Source organism: Anoplophora glabripennis, unplaced genomic scaffold (genome assembly GCF_000390285.2).
Source record: "Anoplophora glabripennis isolate ALB-LARVAE unplaced genomic scaffold, Agla_2.0 scaffold336, whole genome shotgun sequence".
Lineage (NCBI taxonomy): Eukaryota > Metazoa > Arthropoda > Insecta > Coleoptera > Cerambycidae > Anoplophora > Anoplophora glabripennis.
In genome coordinates this window covers 540,868-555,800 of record NW_019417416.1, presented here as the reverse complement: position 1 = coordinate 555,800, position 14,933 = coordinate 540,868, and the positions used below count along the sequence as shown (strand labels likewise).

Below are 14,933 nucleotides of genomic sequence, written 5' to 3'. Positions count from 1 at the left end.
GATATGACACTTTTTTAGGATTATAATAATATATGGTTTCATAGATCTCAAATAATAAGCGAGATACGGACAAAATAGTATATCTTAAAATATGTTGGGCAAAGATTCAATGGCTTAGCAACTAAATAATATCCTTTTCCTAACACCATTAGGTTTATGGAACACTTTCTTGGTCATATTTCCCTTTCTACGACAAGCAATAGAGATTTTTGACACACTTAAATATTACAGCAAATTTCATGTATTACCTTTTGAAAAATACTTAGTAAATGAAAACCCAAGTGATTTTCCCAGCAAAGTCGTGAACAATTTTTTTTCAAACAATAAAAACTGCAAAAATTACATTTTCTTGTTTTTTTTTATATCGAAAAATAATGATGGAATCGTCTCTCAATAAGACTTGTAGAGAATTATAATTAATCGTGCGCAAGATGGTTTCTGTCCGATGTATTGTTTTTGCACAATTGCATTATAAACAAAATTAGGGTCTTTTTTGCACAGCGTGGCGATTTATCAAAAATGGTCCGATTTAAATTCTGAAAACAACGGCATCTGAAAGTAGACGACAAAATCTCCAATTTGTATATCACGGATTTTCGCCTAGGTTCGCCCGAAACGATCGAAAGTACGCTCGAGTCGGAGTCCTCCGCTCGCTGCTTCCCCCACTATCACTATCCGACTCTGGTTCGAGCGGAAATCACTTGGGTTTTCATCAGTGTTACCAGATCTTAACAGGAGATCTCCTGTTTTCACTCTCACTCTCCTGTTCTACTGTTTTCACTATGAGATCTCCTGTTTTTAGTCTCAATATCTATTCTTCTGGTTTCCCTATGAAATCTTCTGTTGATTATACTAATTTTCCCCAGAATAAGAATATTTTAGTACGACACTGTTCTCTAACGGCACTGTGTTCGTCACTTGTCAATATTTTCAGTCCTGTTATATTTTCTGTAGCCCAGTTCATGTACATATTTAAATTTTAAATCCTCAATTCGCGTTTATATGAACTGGGCATAACAGAATAGAAGGCGAGTTCGTTTCGTTCATTTACTTCAGCAGGATTCCGGAATTTATTATTTTGACAGTTGTCAACTATTAGGCCGGTGCCCCATGCATCCGAATTCCGATGTACGATATCCGAAAATATTTTAATTCATACGTACGATAATATTATAATTCACACGCATCCGAAATTAATCTCATAGAAATCAAGTACAGAACCATGGAATTTATTACAAGATGAAGATGAAACATTTTCAAATGACAACCATAGGTATATATTATAGAAAATATACTTAATATTATATTTTCTACATTCGACATTATAATATAACATTTATTTGACTGTTAATATACCAAACAACAATCATAGCATGTTATGAAGTAAAAAAGTGAGGTTAAAAACGTACGATTTCGGATAAAAGTTAAAATTATTTCTACTTTTTCCGACGTCGTGTGAATTTAAAAAATTTCGGATGAAAATGAGCGGTCAAAATTTGAATGTATATTAACCAATAGGAACACTTTCGGACCTTCGTATCGTCGGAATTCGGATGCATGGGACACCGGCCTTAAACGAACTCCTACATTTATATATTTCGCTATATTTTGTGCATGTACTTGTGTTCCTCTATTAAAAAATATATTTATTAAAATCTCCTGTTGAAAAAAGAAATCTCCTGTTTTTTGGCTACATTCCTACTGTTGACAGAAATTTTCATCTGGCAACACTGGTTTTCATTTACTAAGTATATTTCAAAAGGAGGCCTATTCCCTTACTACTTTCTGACATTTGTATATTTATTTTAATTAGTCCAAAAAACAGCATACAGAAATCTCAAAATCTTTTGTATAATTTTTTTTATCACAATTAACAAACCCCTTAATAGTCGTCAAAATATAAATGAATATACAAGTAGAATACCTATATTGAAACTTATTATCTTAATTCAATTAAATTTGTATAGGTATTTATTTATTTTTATTTTAAAAAGATGAGATTATACAAATTTTCCCACATTTTTAAATTTGTATAAAATGTTTTACATGTCACATCGCTTTCTGGAATCTAAAGCGATTTAAAAATAAAATGAGATTATACTGATTTTCAAATTTAGAAAACATGTTTTACATCTTATATCAATGACACGTCCGATTTCAGGAACTGATTTCTGATAAAATCAAATTCTGCGTATTAATAATTGCTAAATCATAAATGCATTAATGTAATTTTAAAAGTGTCCATTACACATAAACAACTATACTATTTGATACAGTAATGGTAGTTCCATCTAATATTTATCTGCCGATCAAAGATATTGGTGTGTAAAAGCGATAACTTCCATTAATACCATTTATTAAGTTGTTATGTACTTATCAAGATATGTTAGACGATTTCTCATGTATTTAATAAAATACAAATAAAATAACTCCACACATGTATGAAATATTATACGATTGTATGAGATCAGAAACAACTACGGCCACCGTTAAAAAGTTGATTATTATCTAATTATCTTTGTGAGATTAAATTAAGTGATTCTCCATTTTAGACCAAACGGGTTTTACCTATGGTTTAAAAAAAATACCAGTATTAAGTTATGTATGTTTATTATACAGGGTATCCCATATTTAAGTGCTAAAATTATTACTACGTACTTATCTCATAAAAACGTATAATCTATTTTTTTCAAAAACCTTTTTAATGTTTAAGACTACTTTTAAGATTTAAGATTTTTTTTTTTTCGTTCGTGATGTATAAATCGAAAGGGTTGGGTTAATAATAAACTAATAGAAGCATACAAAATGGGAACTAATTAATTGGTACTAGTACATTTAATGTTTAGGCCAGCAAACAATTTTAAGATACTAAATTATTCCATTAAATATTCGCATCCGTTACTTATGTATTTCTGTAATTCACAGGGTTTTGTTAGCAATTTTAATGGGTAGAAAATACCAAACAAAAATATGGGTTTTCAGAAAAATTTATTACTTATATAAAAATTGATGGTTTTCTTCTCAAACGACCTGTTTTTTATTTAAATATTCAAGGATTTTTTAATAATTATTAAATTTTAAATTAAATTATCTTTGCATTTAGGATAATTTTCATATTTTCATAGTCAAATCAAAGATTTTTCGATTTAGATTCAGATTTATACTTAAAAAAAATAAAAATCGTTTCTATTGAATAGGTACAGATTCTTTAAATTTGACAAAACAAAAATATTCATAATAATTTGAAGAAACAAAATATATTTAATTTAAAAAGAGTGAATTAAATGTTTTAATATTTTATTAAGGAAATATTTATTTAGATTTTTTTTTCTATCATGTATTTAACGATAACTTAATAATATTTTTCCAATATGTAAAACAAATTATTATGAATTAATATTCACGAAACTAAAAGTACTTTATTGTTTTAAACATATCAGTTTGAATGGCTAATTATAATGATAATGGCTTACAATAATAGTAATAATTAGCAATAATATTAATCATAAATAATTTATGACCTAAAGCGTAAAGTACAAAATTAACCAAATACATAATATTAAAATATGAAAACAAAATTATATGGGTATATTATATTCAAAAATGGTGGCCCAACTCAAGATTATAACTTTGAATTAGTCACTATTCTTTTGATAATCTAATGTCATTAAAGACTTTTATAGGTTTATAGTTTTCAAGTAATAACAGTCGAATATCGATATGACTTACTCAATTTTTTTTACAAAAAATCAAAAAAATATTGCTTCTGGAAACACACATCATTTTTTGGCTCGAATAAACGATTAAGGGGTAAAAAATGTCCGACGTAATTGTACTGTTGTCAGATATAACCGAAAATTTTATTGTGTTAAATGGAACACCCTGTGCATTTTTACTTATTTACTTTTACAGAACACTTAACAATTACAATAACATAGATTAATAAGCCCATCTCGATAGTAAAAGAGCAGATCAGAAGTGTGTGCCAGAAGCATAATGTGACAGAAAAATATGAATACTTTTTGTCAGGTAATTAAGTTTGTCTAAATCGAGGTCTAAATATTGGTTTATGATATACAGGGTGTTTCAGAAAACATGGGCCAATGCTGTGGGACAGATTCCTAACCTAAACCTAACCTTTTTCATATCAACATTGGGTGTCAAAGTTTTAAAATAAAATATGTTTTTTTCCAAACATCTAGATTTCCACTTGAGGGAATTAAATGAAATTTAGGCAACTAACTATTTACAACCGAATATACATTCCTAGGTATTATTATGTTGAACATGAATTACAGGACCGGACCTACTTGCAAGCCCTTGGATTTATTGATATCTATACTCAAACGAAAATGTTCTCCCCACTAAAAACTCAAAAAATGTAATATGAACCAGAATAGTTCCAGATTTTGAAGTAGATCTTTGATATGAGCGGTGATATGCGGACGTGCATTAAGATGCAAGAATGATCTTTCCTTGACCTTCTCTTGATCAGGTTTTTGATGTGGAAAATACGGTTCATTCTTTACACGTTATGGGAGAAATTAAAAAAATTCCATTGCCTATGTCGCTCGACTTTTCTTCACCAAATCGACTTTTCAGTCTCTTGCAAATGTTCAGCTTCAATTGTTTCGTAAGAAAATGCGTTATTCACGATTGGAGAAGCTTCTACTTCATTCACTGAAGACTGAATGGTTGAATTAAATTATAGTTTGTTTAAAAGCATCGTGTATAGGTCATAGACAAAATAGACTGAACTGTAGAGGCAAACCGGTGAAGCCAACCGTCAGCCAAATCTCGGCCCTGCCAGCCTCGCGCTCTCAGTCGCTGTTAGACATTCCCTGTGTCAACATTGTTACTGTTTTGTTAAATATATTGTTTTCCTTTGTGCAATCATGGGACAGTGTATCGTTGACGATTGTAGTAGCAGATCTGATAGCATTTCATTCTTTAGGTAAGTAATAATATAAAAATATTTTATAACATTTCGACGGCGTCGCGCAGCATTCTCCATCTCACATGCACTTATTTCCAGTGTTGGCTTCATGTTTTTTAGTGCCCACGTTATTAGCTGATGTAAATATACAGGCTCATATTATCAACCGGCTATTTACAATTATTTTTTTGTCACAATTGGTGTTTATTTTCATGATGGCTATTAAAAATAATTGTAAATATTGAACCCTCAACCTATAATTTCAATAATAAACATACGTTAATGTTAAATTACAGGTGATTATTACTGAATAAAATTGTATTATTTCCCCATTTTCTTGTGTTAGAATGCTGTGTTTCATGTGTTAGAACTTATTAGAGCTATTTGCGAAAAATATGTAGATATAAGAATAAATCACGAAACAAAAATATTTAACTCTCTAAAAGTTACAAAACGACATGTACTAAATAAAGTTACAATATTTAAAGGCCAATAAAGATTTTAAAGTAATGTTAGAATTTTATTTTTTATCCAAATTTTAAAAATCTTAATAATAGCTTTAGCAATTTTAATGTTTATATTCGTATATTAAAAATATATGCCGTTACATTTTGCATTAGTTAAACTAATTTTATCATTATGTTTCAGAAAAATGACAATTTAAGAAATAGAAAAAATAATAATATATTTTTTTAATAACTCCTATAAAAACAGTACACTCAAGCTACAGAAAAATAAAAGTGTGTATCATGTATTAAAAAACTTTTTGAATGTGAACTTATTTAAAAAATATGAATAAGAACTTGTGAAGACTGTATGTGAAAAGTATATCGATGTGATAATAAATCATGAAGTTAAAATATTTAATTCAGTGAAATCTACTAAAAGACAAATATTAAATAAATTAGTATTACTTAATGGACAATAAATATATTTAAATTATTTTGTAGGTTTATTTAATATAAGCAAGACAAATTATATTATTTTCTGAATTACAAACTTGAAAAATAACTATTTGTCATAAGTATAAAAATATTGCCTTAATCCGAACCTGCTCAAAGTATGCGCGCTCAGATTACTTCCCCGCAATTTGGCTTCATCGGTTCCCGTGCTTTGGGATAGGAAACGTACACTCTAGGTGCTCTGTGTGTATAGGTATATAATAATTTTGTCTAGTTTCTTTGATATGTAATTCAATTATAATTTTAATTTTTTTTACCCCTGAATCCCAAATTTCATATATGTAAATCTTACAACCCGTATAAAAGCTTCTCCATCCAAGGACACCGGTCACGGCTGAATGAGATCAAAGCGCGCCGACGATGGAGTGAAATAGTTGGTTTACATGTGCTGTGGTTTTTGAAAAATATAACAGAAACACAAATATCTCCAAAAATATTTGACGTAATAAATATAAAAAGTCACTGCGTTTATATGCAATTCCATTTTGCCAACCAGTGGCACAGGTACCGGGAGATGCCGGTACTAAGTATTTCAGAATTCCGACGCCACTGACTATATTGGAAATTCAATTAGTTAATTTCATCCACAGTAGTATTTCGAAGAAGAAATATATATTCCATTTTATTTGTAAAATTAGTCTTTTGCGAGATATTTTTTTTTAATCTAAAATATACTACCCAGTTTAATAAATCGAAAATAATTTTATTTCGTTTCAAATTAAATTATATATACAGGAATTTATGTTGCAAATACGATTCTAAATATAATTATAAATTCAAAAAAATCATTGTGATAGACATTTTTTATTTTCCGAGGTATTGCAAGGGAAAATTTTTACGCTACTGCCTTTTTTCTAGTCACATGGAATTTAAAATCGTATTTGTAAGAAAAAAAATTTTGGAGAAACGAACGGTTTTAGAATTATTTTCGATATGTTCAACATGTAGCAAGTTCAGGTATATACAGGGTGTCTCACATTTAAATAGCAGGACTTCAGGAATCAGTAGGAGACCTCATTTTGAGTTTAAAAGTTCCTATATATATGGGTCCTAAAACGCTTAGTTTCTGAGATACAGGGCGTTCAATTTTATTTTTGTTTTATTTATTTATTTTTTAACTAAATAACCGCTGACAAAAAAATCATCATGTTGCGGCGAAAGACTTAGTATTTAAGGGCAAATAATTTGACACAGAAAATCATCGCATATTAGTTCCAGTGGTGGAGATAGAGGGGTCTCTATGCATATTTTTATAAAAAAAAGTATAGCCGATTTGATATTTTCCAAATGTTTTCGAAAAATATGAAAGAGCATTCAATTTTACCCAGAAAAGGCCCTCTTGTCCAAAGTCGATAGGAGGTGGCGTTTTCAAGAAAAACCGAAAATACTGTTTAGAAGTCGAATTAAGAAAAACCGAAAATACTGTTTAGAAATCAAATCAGACTTGAAATGTCATTCTAATATTGACATTTGCGCTTATTTTATTATAGTTTCTAATTGTGTGTAGAGTATTAAAAAAAATTGCAACAAATTCAAAATGCCGTTTAAGTTTACGAACCAAGAATACGCAGATATTCACTTCGTATACGGGTTTGCCAATGGGAACTCGGCAGAAGCTGCTAGGGAATATCGGAGACGATTTCCTAATAGAAGACAGCCGCATCCACACGTTTTTATTAATATTCATCAACGTTTCGCTAATGACGGATTGAATCTGGTCCATAGGGATCGCAACATAATTAACGTTAATATTGGCAGAAATAGGAGGAATCAGCGAATCTTGCACGAATTTGACAGAGATCCCACGACGAGTACCAGAAAAATTTCCAGGATTATTGGTGTTTCCAGGTGCACTATTTCTAGAACATTAAGACGAGATCATAGACATCCCTACCACTTACAACCTGTTCAGGGTTTACGTCCGGGTGACGAGGAACATAGAATAGCTTTTTCTCGGTGGATTCTTAACTCAATTGAAAACGACGGAAATTTTTTATCACACATATTATGGACCGACGAGTCATGTTTTACTCGTCGAGGTGTGACAAATTTACACAATCAGCATGAGTGGGCACATGAAAACCCGCATGCAATCAGACCACGAAATTTTCAGCACGAATTTAGTGTTAATATTTGGCTCGGCGTTTATAACAATTGTCTTTTCGGCCCTTACATCTTACCTCAACGACTGAATTCTGCGAATTTCTTAGAGTTCTTAGAGACCGAGAGTGCCAACATGTGGGAGGAAATTCCTCTGAATTTAAGAATGCGAGCATGGTTTCAACTTGATGGCTGTCCAGCTCATTTTGGCCGAAATGTCAGGAACTGGTTGAACACCCACTTTCCCGAAAAATGGATTGGCCGCGGGGGTATCGTTGCATGGCCTCCCCGATCCCCTGATCTGACACCCCTAGATTTTTTCCTCTGGGGTTTTATTAAAGAGAGAGTTTATACCACTACTGTGGACACAAGGGATGAACTTATTCGTCGGATTCGGAACGCATGCAGTGAAATCAGAGACAATAACTTAATTCAAATGAGACGTTCTATTCAGCGTCGGTGTCAGTTATGTATCGAAGAAAATGGTTTACATTTCGAACATTTGCTTTGATGTAATATGGTTTTCGTTATTTATTTTTGTATTTATTTTCATTTAATTAATTAAAAACAATTTTAACCGAATTTTTGAACTACATATTTAATTTAGTTGTAACACAATGTTTAAAAATTATTATTTGACTTCTAAACAGTATTTTCGGTTTTTCTTGAAAACGCCACCTCCTATCGACTTTGGACAAGAGGGCCTTTTCTGGGTAAAATTGAATGCTCTTTCATATTTTTCGAAAACATTTGCAAAATATCAAATCGGCTATACTTTTTTTTATAAAAATATGCATAGAGACCCCTCTATCTCCACCACTGGAACTAATATGCGATGATTTTCTGTGTCAAATTATTTGCCCTCAAATACTAAGTCTTTCGCCGCAACATGATGATTTTTTTTGTCAGCGCTTATTTAGTTAAAAAATAAATAAATAAAACAAAAATAAAATTGAACGCCCTGTATCTCAGAAACTAAGCGTTTTAGGACCCATATATATAGGAACTTTTAGAATCAAAATGAGGTCTTCTACTGATTCCTGAAGTCCTGCTATTTAAATGTGAGACACCCTGTATATATAAGTATATTTTAGGCTTAAAAAAAACTAAATAACTCGAAAATGACTCGCTTTACGAATAAAATGCAATATATATTTTTTAAATTTAAGAATAAACGGACCGATTGAATTTCCAAAATACGAAGTCGAAATTCTCAGGTTCTTAATAAAAGTATCTTCTGGTATCTCCGCCACTGACTGGATAACATAATTGAATACAAATTCGGTGAATGATTACCTTTTTTTTAATTAAGTCGTCGCTCCAAGTTACAGTCGTTTACGACAAACATCTCCAGAGATATGTGCCTAAATGTAATATTAAAAAAAAATAACACCCTGTCTCGAAAACTAGGCTGCCTATAACATAATTTCATGTTTTTTCTGAGAACTGAATGGCAACATTTTATTTTTTCCAAGCACTTCTAGGACATCCGTAAATGTATCAAATTTTATATTCTTTATATAAGTTCTATTCAAATATGAAAACTCATAGTTTTATTTAAAATAATATGTATATATTAAACCTATATCTTCATAACATGAAAATTCAACTTCAATATGGGCACTTAACCTATCAAAAATTATAAATTTATTTTCTCAAGGAATAACAAAATAGGTAACTAATAAAAATGTTTGCTTTTCATTAAAATCTAACTTGTTCACAAGCTTAGGTTATAGAATTAACGGTTGAAATTACTAAACACTTTTCTTACAATAAAATTATAATCAATAAAAAAGTGAATTCTATAGGTGGGTAGGTATAATATTGGTTACCTACTGCTGTTATTATTGATAAGATAATTATTGATTATTATTATATTTACAGTGTTCTACGTAAGACTTCAATATTTTTAATAACTGTTTTAGTTTTTGTTCGATTATTTTCATTTTTTTTTTAAGATGAAACTTATTGAGTTTCTACAATCATTCACCACATGAGATGCCACTATATATCGAAAAAATTAAAAAATTGTATTAGATATTTAAAAAAAAAAGTAAAAACAAAATATTGTTCAGAAACAGCCAAAATTTGATTAAATGTACTTTTCAAAATAAACATCAGCAGTAACAATATTTTTATTCACTCAAAATCAAAAAATCATTTTTTAGGAAAAAAAACTTGACCATTGCATGCATATGCGTCTTCTTTTACATTCAAATTAAATTACAATAAGGATAAATAACACAAATTAAATTGGTATATTAAAAAAATGTTGTATACAGGATGTTAGAATTTTACTACCTTAATTTTGACAGACGATTAAAGACAGACAGACATTAAAATAAATAAAAAAACCTTATATGACGCAACCATTTCCGAGAAAAAAATTATCAAATTCTCCAACTTGATGTTCGATTAATTAACTAATTGACTGACATAACTGCGTGCATAGAATACCATAAAATACAATGTTTATCACATTTTTGAACTTCTTGATGCTTAATTCTAAAAAATAATTAGCGTTGTAAAAAATTTAAATTTCAATAATATTCATATCGAGCAATGTGACAACGACGCGGCGGTTTATTAACATGAGGTACTAAGGTGTCCAGCAACCACCAATACGCACTTCAGTTGGTATCTGGATTCGACCGTGTCGGAGTGTTTTTTGCGTACCGCTATTTCCTTTTCTTGAGGTATTTTCCAGCTAGTGCGCGAAAATTGGATTCGAAGGTGTCGTGCGTGCTTCGAAAATGGTGGTGAACATTTTGAGCATATGTTGGAATTGGGGAAATAGGGAATTTTGCTTTATTTCTTGGAATTTTTAAGTCACTTTAAAAAGTATACTTAAATAACAACTAAATGAACTTTAAAGCAGCTGAGCACTATACTCCATTTGAATAACTTCTCAGTAGGGGAAACAAGGTCACTAGATTTACAAACAGAGGTATCTACTAGCTACTGCAAAAAGTTTTTTTTGTTACGCGTTGTGCTGCCCTCTGTTAACGGATTGTATTAACATATCGGAATACCGGAGTCGGAATTGTATAAGTAGTGACATCTATTAAAGAAAAGGCAAACGACGAAAACAAAGATGACCACCAGTCGCTGAATTACAAGTGGAAGTGGATCTTATTTGTGGAAGGGCGAAACGGGCGGTGACTATGAGACCCCTTCATTATAGCCATCCTTCTCTATCGCACGGATTTCTATGACTTATTTTATCGCTCTCAAGTAACGGCCGATGTACCATGGGGACTTTCCGAACCTGTATACAATTTTTTTGTTCATTTATGATTACTCTTATCTCATGCTGAAGTAATGGCAGTCAAACTTCTTACACCCTGTATACAGAGTGTTTCAATTAAGACACCCGAGGTAATACCTGTATAATTTTTTTATAGGTACTCTTTTTACTTCAGTTTCACAGTTTATTATATTTTATATTATACTTTACTAAAAGATGTAGCTTAAAATTAAATGAAACATTTATTATTTTTATATATCTAATAGGCGGCAAAGTTAGGATGAATTAATTACCTACTGACGCAGCCAAAATTCTATGATCATTATTTATAATACTGCATTTTTTTCTTGAAGAAAAACATCATCACTTTTTGTTCAAGTAATCCCTACATGTCAATAACTACTTCGTACTATGACGATCACTGGAGTATTTAAATATGTCATAAGCTTCGATCGAAGGTCATATACGTCAATAACTGGTGCCAAGTACTTAAACATAAGATATATAAATTAATTAAATTCCTCTATTCAACCAAATGTTACGTTCATCTTAAAACCACACGTCGTCACTTTTTAAATCGTCATAACCGTATTTTCAGCACATTTTTCATGATTATTTAAAAGACTGAATACTGAAGTCTTAAACTGCCTAAACTGGTGCAGGTCCCATCACAATTTAAATTGAATTTCATAAAAAGATGCAATTGTAGGTTGTAATATCTTATATTGCTTCTAATTTCTAAATATGTGTGTCCATATTACAACGTATTTATATGTTTGAAATTATGCAAACGTACAACTGAATTTTTGAAACTCTAAAAGGGCCCTACATCTTCTTTTTCCCTAAAATCAATAGTAAAAATTACCGGGGAAACCCACATTCAGGAAATATTCTTAAGTAAACTGGTAATTGAAACTAAAGTTTCATCAGAAACAAGTTATATTAATAGAAACAGAAAAATATAAATTCGAGGTACACAAAATGGAGAAAATCTACGGATTTTCTGATATCGACGTTATCACTCAGTGTGGCTAACTTGGATGTTAATATACTCGCATTTTAAATCACTTTCTGTTGTCATTGTAATCCCTAAACGACACAGGCATGTATTTGAAAATAAATACCTAAATATCGGGTAATCCACACCTGTATTTCACGTAATTTGTAACTGACTTTGAAAAGCTTTGCAGGAAAAGGAATATTCGATCGGTAAATTGTACATGTCTTACCTGGAACAGTTTAATTCCTGGGGCCAGTCTAGTCCAAGTTTCTTCAGGGAATCTGAACAATCGTTTTTGACCTGTTCGCAAAGTGCCCTGCACGCTTGGATCGGTTCCGGAACATGTTCCGAGCACATCGGGACAAACACGGAACAGATGAAAAGGCGGATGTTCTTCGAACACTTGTGGTTCAAGAACGGCTCGTAGGATCGGAGCTGGAACAAAACCAAACAAGTTCAATCCTCCCATCCTTTTGTTAATGGCATAGCATTCTATTCAGTTATAATTAATTGGCTTTTAGAAATTGGAATGCTTGATTTAAGAGCAGGCGTGCCTTCCTGTTTCGAAACACAAATTCCTTGGAAATTAAATTTCATTTTTTTTGTGGAAATACAAATACCGAGTTATATTTTTAAACCCGATGGTAGTAATAAAATGTGTTGAGTCGAATATTTTACGATAAGCAAATACGCGCGTTATAACCATCACTAAAACTTTATGACTGTTTATAAAGGTTCGGCGTACTTGAAAGAGGCATTATTATTGAATATTGTAGTTTTATCAGCACTTTGTCGGTAGATATGGAATTTTGCGCTCACTCTTCACTCGAGTTATATTTCATCATATGCGGGTACCAAACCAATATCAAGATTAGCTCTTTATCAACTCGAGGATGTGTATACCTATAACAGCTTTTTTATATTTTGTAAGGTTTTTGGGGAGCATAAATTGCTGAATACCGCAGTTTACAAAAAGAATACAAAATACGTTTCGACAGTTAAGTCATCACCATGGCAAAATGTGCATAAAGCAGGTGTTGCAAAACCTTATTTGAACAGTTGTGGACACCTTTCCAAATTGTTTGGACCTAAAAAAATCGTTCCTGCATTTCACCAAAAAAGAATTAAGCGTCTTAGTGTGAGATACTTTTAAATTTAATTGTAACTATATTATTTTCCAAAAAAACAATATATTGCCTGAATTTTTGAGGGTGTTAAATACTTCACTGTTGTTTTAGCCATCAACTTTTTAATAAAACAAGATTTAACCTCGGTAACTTGATCCAAATCTGTATTTTTACCCAAGGAAGCTACCCTTGAAGTATGGCCCATTCATTTCAACATCCTGTACATTAGGGAACAGTGAATTATGTCTTTCTCAAAAAAAAAAGAATCGGTAAATTTTCAGTTAATTTAATAACAGCACCTCTTTTTGTTTAAAATTAAATTTTTCAATGCAAAACGACCTAGATAAATAATAATAATAGAATAACCTTAAAAAAAAATTTGTCACCGGGAAAGATATTAAGTACTGATCTCTAGCTTACGGTCACAAACTAACAATAGTGACGTTTTTAGTACCATCAAAAACTCTATTACACCAATTTTCACGCATTTATTTTTTGAAAAAAAAAAAAATGGTTAAATTTTTGTATCTCAAAAACAAAATACGAAACAAATTTTCTTAAATTTCATCGTGTTCAAAATTTTTTTCACTTATTTCAGGAAAACTGGAACATATGATTTGAATTTCAAAATTATAACAACTGAAAAAATATCAAAATTATTAGTCTTTTGAAATGTGATATAATGTTTCGATTAAAAATTATAAATTTTAAGTTTCCTGTTTTGACACTAGCTATATTAAGTGTAAGATTGGATCAAGAATGACGAGAATTTTAATATAAAAGTGATAAGTCATAACTTTTGAAATAATTTAATAAGTCCCTTTCATTTAAAAAATCCTAACTGACTTAGTACAGCCTGGGTAATTAAAATAAAAATAATATTAAAATATGATTCGCTCGACAATTTTTTTGAAAATGGATAATGATGTTTCATTATGATGCAACTCATGTCCATTTTTAAAAATATAAAGCTTCAGCCATCTGATTTTGTTAGTTTTTTATTTTAATTAGTTATGAAATCAAAATACACAAGTAGGGTTATACCGAATTCTTCAAAAATATAAATGGTATACGAAAAATAAAAAAGTACCTTTTTACAGTTTTTGAAGTGTTATAATTTTGAAATTTTCATCTACAAAAATTTAAAATTTTATTGTTTCAACAAAATGGCTTTAATGTATTATAAAACAGTATTTATTTATTTTTAAATGCATTATTCGTTTCTTTTGTGCAGTAGATACATAGCCTTCATAAATGGTTACAATCCACGTGACCACTAATTTTGTTTGGAACAGTAATTTTATTTCCTTCAAGTTGGCGATTAAATTTCGGTAAAATTAAAACAATAAGATCAAGATTACATTAAAACACAATATCCTGTTTCATCGGCTGTGATTGGTGTAATTTTTCACATGCTTCTATTTAACCAATCAGCGATTGCATTATCTCGAGCGTAGACGGAGCGGTTTGTCATTGTTCAATGTAAACGCCAAGATTTAGAGAATTTTCGGTATCAGTACCAATCGTGCAATGTTGGGTTGCCTAAGCTCGGCGGTCAAGT

The 14,933-nt window shown here is 30.7% G+C and overlaps 1 protein-coding gene across 1 annotated transcript in view; it reads right to left on the bottom strand.

Moving 5' to 3' along the window:
• Nucleotides 1-14,933, bottom strand: part of LOC108910262 (frizzled-4) — a 40,628-nt gene that overhangs the window by 11,402 nt on the left and 14,293 nt on the right. The window contains exon 2 of the mRNA XM_018714814.2: nucleotides 12,475-12,680. Coding sequence (XP_018570330.1) covers nucleotides 12,475-12,680 — 206 coding nt within the window. The remainder of the gene's footprint in view (nucleotides 1-12,474; nucleotides 12,681-14,933) is intronic.